The 9,099-nt window shown below is 33.1% G+C and overlaps 1 protein-coding gene across 1 annotated transcript in view; it reads left to right on the top strand.

Annotated features, from left to right (window-relative positions):
• LOC142321155 (cilia- and flagella-associated protein 337-like) overlaps positions 1 to 295 on the top strand; it is a 40,875-nt gene extending 40,580 nt beyond the window's left edge. The window contains exon 12 of the mRNA XM_075359148.1: positions 32 to 295. Coding sequence (XP_075215263.1) covers positions 32 to 295 — 264 coding nt within the window. The remainder of the gene's footprint in view (positions 1 to 31) is intronic.
• The last annotated feature ends 8,804 nt before the right edge of the window (positions 296 to 9,099 follow it).

Genomic DNA, 9,099 nt, shown 5'->3' on the forward strand with positions numbered 1-9,099 from the left:
CTACAATTATTTTATTAAATTTTCATTACAGATGAAAAGTATGGTCGAACAATGTGCACCACATTTGGCATTAAAATTGCATCAACCAGAGGAAATTAAATTTTCTAAAGATTTACCAGTGACTAATAGAATGAAAAATCTTGATCTGTCGACTCCTGAAAAATTGATGAAAACAAAACTTAAAACTGATTTTAACAAAACTTTCCTGCAGTCATTATCATTTAATAATGATAATGACTGCACCAGTTTGTTGTCAACTTCAACTTTGAATGGAACAAAGAAAAAGAGAAAGTGAAAAAATTATAATGTCAAAATGTTTCTACTTAGGAAAAATAAGTTTTATATTTAAAAAATATTTCTCAGTAGTGTCTTTGTACCTCTATGATAATTATCATAGGTGTGAGGGGTATTCAAAAATTAAAAATAGGCTAATAAAAATGCTAGTGATTTTTTTTTTTTTTTGCTTTCATGACATTACTGCTATATCTGCAGTGGCCTGCATCATAAGGAGGCTGATGCTGAGTAGAGTTTATAGTGCCTCAGTTGATAAAACATTGAGATTGTAATGTATCTTATGTAAGCATACAAGGTGCTCCAAACTTCTCTATTTCTTCACATTTTTTGAAAGCACTGGCATACTCAGCCTCAAAACTTTTGAATCTTTATTTTTATAAATTGGTCACTACTGAGTTCAATTTTAATCTTGTTTCTTCATTATTTGCTTCACTACACTTTGTTAATTGAGAGTATTATTTTGGCTTGTTGATTATGATGTGGCTTTCTGTACGTGATGTATTTTTATGTGATACGCTTATATAAAGAAATGCCTAGAAGGCTGTCTTTGAATAATGAAAAACATCTTCTGGGACAGGAAACATGATAAGTACGGATATTATAAGACATTGAATAAACTGTGATGGGTAATATAGAAACAAATGGCATGTTGATTTGTTCCATCTGTTGTATTACACAGAATTAGCACTAGCTGATATGACTTTTTTATGAAGATGAAAAAATTTGGTGTGTTTGTGGCATTGTGGAAATCAAACCCATTGACATTCTTTAAGTGCAGAATTTACTCATTTTCTAGCTAGTTAAACTCTAATTAAAAGATTAACTTTGATATTTTGACGCTTAGAAGGATATATTTAATCACTGATTCACTCTTATTTTAATCATTGTATAATATTATATAACATTGTATTATTCATAATTATATAATATGTGTAAATAGAATTAAGCTAAATATTTGTTGTTTATTAAGAAAAAATGGAATTAACCTATAAAATAATAACAGACAATGATTTATGTTTGGCTGCCTCCTATTAATGAAAATTTTTACTTTTCTTCAATAAGTGAATATTGTTTATGCCACTTATCAACCAATATTTAGATGTAGATATCTAGGATCCACTGTCTAAAAACTACTGATGATTAAGACTTGTAATTTTGACATACAAAATTATTTGTATTTTGTTATACCTTACCAAATTACTACAACTCTGTTAATTAATTAATTAAATCTGTAATTAATTAAAAACAGTTTTTTTATCATAACACTGGGAAAAAAAATACATTTCTCTTTAATAAAAAATAGATAACACCAAGCATGGTTCCTAAGTAATACCTTTAATAAATAGCAATAAAATAAAAATATTACAGATATTTTAAAAGGGTCTTCGTTTCTGCCATAGAAATGAAAAATTTTTATCAGTTCTCTGTGTAGCCATGTACTTTAATGGCAAGGATTGCTTTGTATAAGTTAATATTTTCTGTTCAAGTGCTATCATTAAACCCGTTTCTTTATGTGCACTTTCAAGTTTGTCTCTAGCATTAAATTATGAGGCAAATATCCTAGATGCCTTTTGCATTCATGTGCTGAAGAATTTTTTTTTTAATTTTCATATCTTTGAGAATGATCTTAATAAGCTAGTTTGCTATCTCTATGCTATCAGAATGCAATTAGACACTATGTAAGACTGTGAGCTGATAATTAAAAACCACTGATTATGATAAATATCCATGATGACTTTTAACAGAATGAATGATTTAGTTTTCTGAAAAGAATTCAATCGCAAAAAAACCAAAGTTCAAACTGGGATGTCTTAAGTTACCAGACTAAACTGTGGCTGGCTGAAGTTAGTGAATTGTGATTGAAGAAATCACTTCAGTCTAAATTATGAGTAACTGTTGAGCTATTGAGAATTTGTCAAACATTTTACTAGCAATAAGATTTAGAAAATTCTAAACAGATAGCACATACTAATGTTTCTAATCTGTGGCACATGCACCTCATATGCTTTTGTTTAGAAATTTGTATCTCTACAAAAAAACTTTTTTGTTTAGAAATTTGTATCTAGGTTGCCTGCAGTGAGACTAATGGGTGCACTAAGGAACAGGTAGGAAAAGGTAATCTACCGGGTTGGTCTAATGGTGAACGTGTCTTTCCAAATCAGCTGATTTGGAAGTGTTGAGAGTTCCAGCGTTCAAGTCCTAGTAAAACCAGTTATTTTTACATGGATTTGAATACTAGAACGTGGATACCGGTGTTGTTTGGTGGTTGGGTTTCAATTAACCACACATCTCAGGAATGGTCGAACTGAGAATGTACAAGACTACACTTCATTTACACTCATACATATCATCCTCATTCATCCTCTGAAGTATTATCTAAATGGTAGTTACTGGAGGCTAAACAGGAAAAAGGAGGAAAAGGTAAAGGTAAATTTTATTTGGTATGTGCCATCTTGTTCAAGAGGAATGAACCTTTCTTGTAAGAAAATTACAACTGTAACATTATAGCTGACTGATTTCGATTAAACAAGGAGGTTAATTAAGGTTTGCTTAAGCCACAAAAAGTGCTATAGTTCATTTTCTATAAGATTTTCTTTCTTGAAGAAATAGTGGTCAGTGGTCTCTTCATGTTAAAAATAATAACTAATGAAGAATGTTTTCACTGAAGATGTTTCCCAATAAGGCAGGTTCCATCAATTTCACTTGAACTGTTGACTTACAAGAGATGAATAATAATTTCCAAAATATTTCAATGTAATTTGAAAACAAGCTGTTAGTAATTGTTAAAAAAATTATGCTAGTTAATCTGTGTTGCACAGCATAACTAAAACAATATTTGAACACATATCACTAACTTAAAAAAAAAAGGTTTCTTCATACTCAATTCACCATTTATAAAATTCTAAGCAGATAAAAACAATATTTATAATAATGCAATAACTTCTTTTATCAAACTGGTTAAAAATAATAATTAGTTACAGAGAAAATTATAAATAATATTCAAGGCAACTTATAAATAACTGCAAGCTTGGGATGATAATTCTTTACATTGTATTTATAATTAATTGTTTTTGAAGATGTTAAATTGTTCAAGTTAGAGAAATCATTTCAGATATATTGAAAAAATCAAACAAAAAATCTATTTTACTGCAGATTATTTGCAGTTTTTTCATTGTATTAGTACTACCTTTATGGTAAATATCCCTGATGTTAGCAATTAACAATATCAACTATCAAGAACTGTTTTTATTTCTCATAACTTAACAAAATGGAATTGGAAGTAGGATAAGATTAAACATGAATGCAATTCATCTAAACTCTCATCAATTTAGTTTTGCATTTGTACTTATCCCATGGATAGGATAAGTACAAATGAAAAACTTGTAATTCAATAATACAAGAACTGAACTTAGAACTTAGATAAATCAGCAGTAAATATTTGGTATCTATGAGTATTAAACAGAGGTTGATGCATATAACACTGCTATTAACTATGATTGTTGCTGAATCACTATAGTTACTCCAATAAACTGTATAATTTATAAATTTATGAAAAATTATGGGTAATAGATTTCAGGATTTTTCTCTTTCTATATTTTATTAACAAATATTTTGTTCAATCTTTAAACAGAAACATTAAATGAATATCTATCACTCTGTGTATTTTTGACTTGCAATTTATTTTTCTTTCTACTAATCTTAAAAAACATTTCATTAAAATGAAGAGAATTTTACAAGCTGATCATGTCCTTGATCACAAGAAACATCGTGAAAAGGTACTTCTTAAAAGTCATAAGAAATGTATCATTTAGCCTAATACTTCTGATAGTTCCTATCTACTGAGGGATTGGATCATTAGACCAGTTCTAAAGACTTATTCTAAAATCAGACTCGTATTCTAAAATTAAAATATTAAAAGTAGGGGTTGAAGACTGAACCTCTATTGCTGATTCCATTTCCAAAGTAATCAGAAAGTAGAAACTGTTTATTTTAAATTATGTTGCTTCTTATTTACCCAAAATAAAATTTTAAATGAAGAATGTTAAATGATTATTTTTAAAAATCCTGCAGTAATAACTTTTTTTATCCCCCGTAAAGCACAGTTGTTACTAATGAGAGTACTCAAAAACTACAACCAGAATTTTTGTCATTACATTTATATAATAAAGAAATACCACTCACTTGTTGGATCAACTCCTATTCTTGCTTAGGACAGTGAAATTTTTTTGGTAAATTCTAGCTAGATCCCAAACATTCACTTAGTAAACTTCTTAAAAATTTCTCCCATAAAAGGTGAAATTTCTTGGCAATGTAGTTAACCTGTGGCTAGAAGGATGAGTTGTTTAATATTGAGATCTTGGAACATGAAGGACTTCTTAAGATATTATTTTCATTTTAAGTTAAAAATATAAAATAATTTATGAACTAAAATCTAATCTAAATAATGAGACATTGGAAAGATTTATTAATTCTATAATGCACATTTTTATCTAGCTGCACCAATTGTTAAAAGTAACTGCTTTTGGATAATTGGGACAGGTGGGATGAGACAGCAGATGGTCAGTATAAGCAAGGTCTCTTTCCAGATGTAAAGGCATTGAGAGTTGCCTTATGGATTCCCTGAACCGGTATGTGACTCAGTTCTTTCAGGGCATGGTGCATTTTGAGCTGGCTCAATTTGGCTTGACTCACTCACACTCACTTCAGTGTCCTCAGTACTTAGTCGGATGATGCTTATAATGTGCTATACGTCTGCTCAAAATGAGTTTAGCCATGCAGAGGTGGTTAGGGAGCTTGAGGTTATTGATTCGAGTCTGAATCTGCAGGCTAACTGGAAAGTTAGAAATGAGTGGTGCATTGCTGAGAGATTTTGGTGCTCAAAAGGACTGCCAAAGGATTTTGGTGCTTCAAAAGAAGTGTTTAATGTAGAATAGTAGCCTGGTTGGCTAGGGACCCATTTGGGTGCTATTCCGCCTGAGTAGGCGCATTCAACAATTGTGTCTGGTTGTTGATTGATATGTTTGTGTGTTGATTGGTAATTTTAGTTGCTTTAGTGTGGTAGGTTAAAATTGCAATGTTGCAAACAGTTTTTGAGGGTATGAGATTAATGTTTGTTATAGCTCAATTAGTTAATTTTTATTGGTTATCAGTTTTTGGATTCAGTTTAAATGAGTTTCAAAAATATCATTTTCTAGTTGATGGGTTTTAACACCAATGGAAATGTCTTTTGAGGCATTTGCATTGGTGCCATCCTGATAGAGGCCATACTAATGACTGGAATAAGTAATCAGGTACTGAGGGTTTGAAAGATGACCTCCAGTAAAGCCCATCAGGTTTAGGAATAGAGGGGATGGTGGGGACCAGGATTGTCTTAAGGTGGGTATCTTTCCTATGGGGGTCAGGATGGACAGTTCCCATGTATGGATTAAACCAGATTTTAGGCTGATGCATAACTACTTATTTTTTAAAAAAATTTAAAAGTTATGAGTTATTACGTGACCTCTGCAGCAGTGTGGTTGATAAAAGTCATAGATTCTCATTTGAAGGTTTTTAGCTTTGAAAACTAGGCTTGGAATTTTTCAAAATACTAAATAATTTCTCTAAAGTAATCTCATGTACAAGCATCAAGATTATGTGTTTGCAATGAATAAATTTTTTTTCTAAGTAAAAGATGATGTATGTGTTGGAATGAATAAAATTTTTGTTATCTTTAGTGATGAACTTATTTAAAAAAATGAACATTCTACACTGATTTGTTCTGCACAGTTAATATACGAGGTGCGACAATAAAGTAATGAGACTGATGTGAAAAAAAATATTGCTTACCGTTTTAGTCATGTTTAGTGTTGTCTCCTTCAAAGTAGTTCTCCTTTTGATTGCACACACTTATTCCAGCGCTTCTGCCATTGATGGTAACATTTCTGGAACTCATCTAATGTAATATCCTCCAAGACCCTCGTCACAGCTTTTTGGACATCTTGTGCTGTTTGAAAATGGTGTCCCTTGACCGCCATTTTGACGCTTGGAAATAGAAAAAAGTCGCATGGAGCGATATCTGGTGAATAAGGTGGCTGTGGTAGTACTGAAATTTGTTTTGAGGTTAAAAATTGCTGTACTGACAGAGCAGTATGGGATGGCGCATTATCATGATGCAGAATCCAATTATCAGCAATGTTGGCACGGACACGAAGAACTTGTTTACGAAGTCTTTCTAAAATTTCTTTATAGAAATATTGGTTAACTTTTTGTCCAGGAGGCACCCACTCTTTATGAACAGTTCCCTTGGAATTGAAGAAGCACACAAGCATGCGTTTCACTTTTGACTTTGACATGGGAGCTTTTTTTGGTCTGGGTGATCCCTTTGAGCACCATTGTGAACTTTGGCGTTTTGTCTCTGGATCGTATTGAAAAAACCAACCTTCATCACCAGCGATAACACGGCTCAACAAATCTGGATTGATTTCCGTTTGCTCTAACAGATCGGCTGCCACATTTTTCCGTGTTTCCGCTGTTGTTGTGTGAGATTTTTGGGGACCATTTTTGCACAAATATTTCTCATACCAAGATCTTCAGTTAATATTAGACAAGCCGTTTCTCGATTGATGTTGAGTTCTTCTGCAATCATTTTCACGGATAATCTTCGATCAGATCGTACGATTTCACGCACCCTGGTCAAGTTGACATCTGTCCATGAGGTTGATGGTTGTCCACTGCAGTCTTCATCTTCAACATTCGTTCTGCCTTCACTAAAAATTTTATGCCACCGAAAAACTTGAGCTCTTGACATAACCTCCTCTCCAAAAGCCTTCTGAAACTTACCATAAATTGTCGTCGCGTTTTCACCCAATTTAACGCAAAAAGAAATGGCATACCGTAGCGCAATATTTTGCAGTTTCATTTCTGTGACGAGAGACACAAACACGTATTCACTTATTACAGCACAACTCACGACTGAGCAGTTGCATCAATGTGCCGCTTGGACTAGAAGTAGCTTATAGACCAAGGTCAAGTATGGTATGCCTACGCAAGCTGCAGGGTTGTCATATCATGCAAAGAAAATCAGTCTCATTACTTTATTGTCACACCTCGTATATCTAAATTAGTAAATTCAATCTAACGTTAATTTGTTAGTTCCACAATATTTACAACAATAAAGGATCATAAAATGTAATTATAATCATTTCAAGTGATTTGGGCTATTCAGGAGTTCCCCATACCATATACGCTGCACAAATTTTATAATTGTATATTTAATTATTCCTGATAAATAAAGTAAAGTATATCCGAGTGTAAGGAGTAGCACAGATGAGTTCCTATGTATAGAAATTTACAGCAAAAATATTCATATTTTTTACTAAGGGATCTCAACATGTAGAAAAATAACAAAAATTTGAAGATTAAACATTAACTTTACTAATGATGATATTTATAAAAGTAGTGATAACAGAATTTCCAGAGCCCAAAGTCTCACACAAAGTCCAAATTAACCACATATCTCATGGTCAACCTGAGACTGTACAAGTACACTTCTTCATTTACATTCATACATATCATTCTCTAAAATAATACCTTATGGTGGTTCTGGATGCTAAATAGAAAAGAGTGAGCCCAAAGTTAGAAGGTGATTTTTTTTTTTAAAATTATCAGATCTAGAGATTATGGGAAAATTTACGTTTTCCTTTTACTTACATTCTAATTCCTAAACAATTGTTTAAGTTCGTGCAGTAAAATACATGTTTGAAGATCACTGGAGCTAATCAAAAAGATAATGACAACTGCACAAAAACGTTATTGTGTTTGTATAGTTTGGTGGAGGCAACACTTCAACAGGCTTAATTTAGGGGTTCCATTTTCCACCTGCTTACTAATAATCCTCCTCTATGAATCATGACACCTTGCCGTTGGTGAGGGGGCTTGAGTGCTCAGGGATACAGAGTAGCTGGACCGAAGGTGCAACCATATCGGAGAGGTATCTGTTGAGAGCCAGACTAAGGAATGATTCCTGAAAGAGGGCAGCAGCTCTTTCAGTAGTTGTTAGGGGCGTGAGTCACAATGACTTAAACGGCCGTATCAACATCACTCAGTCCTCTGAGTACTGCGCAGCTGAAAGCAATGGAAAACTACAGCTGCTTTTTTTCCAAGAAAATGTGGCTCTCTGCATTTTCACATAGCAACAATGGAGGCGCCTTCCTTGGTAAAATATTCCGGAGGTAAAATAGTCCCCCGTTCGGATCTCCGGGTGGGGACTACTAAGGAAGGGGTCACCAGAAAATTAAAAAATAACATTCTACGAGTCGGAGCGTGGAATGTTAGAAGCTTAAAAAAGGTTGGTAGGCTAGAAAATTTAAAAAGGGAAATGGATAGGGTGAATGTGGATATAGTAGGAATTAGTGAGGTTCGGTGGGAAGAGGAAGGCGACTTTTGGTCAGGTGATTTTAGAGTAATTAACTCAGCGTCAAATAATGGGCAGGCAGGAGTAGGTTTCGTGATGAACAAGAAGATAGGGAGGAGAGTGGAGTATTTCAAAACGCATAGCGATAGAATCATTGTAATAAGGATAAAATCAAAACCTAAACCGACAACGATTGTTAACGTTTATATGCCTACAAGCGCCCATGATGATGATGAGGTAGAGTGTGTATACGAAGAGATTGATGAAGCAATTAAACACGTAAAGGGAGATGAAAATTTAATAATAGTTGGAGATTGGAATGCAAGCATTGGAAAAGGCAAGGAAGGAAATATAGTGGGTGAATATGGGCTGGGCAAAAGGAATGAAAGAGGGGACCGACTTATAGAATTTTG

Source organism: Lycorma delicatula, chromosome 3 (assembly GCF_047948215.1).
Source record: "Lycorma delicatula isolate Av1 chromosome 3, ASM4794821v1, whole genome shotgun sequence".
In the NCBI taxonomy this organism is placed as follows: domain Eukaryota; kingdom Metazoa; phylum Arthropoda; class Insecta; order Hemiptera; family Fulgoridae; genus Lycorma; species Lycorma delicatula.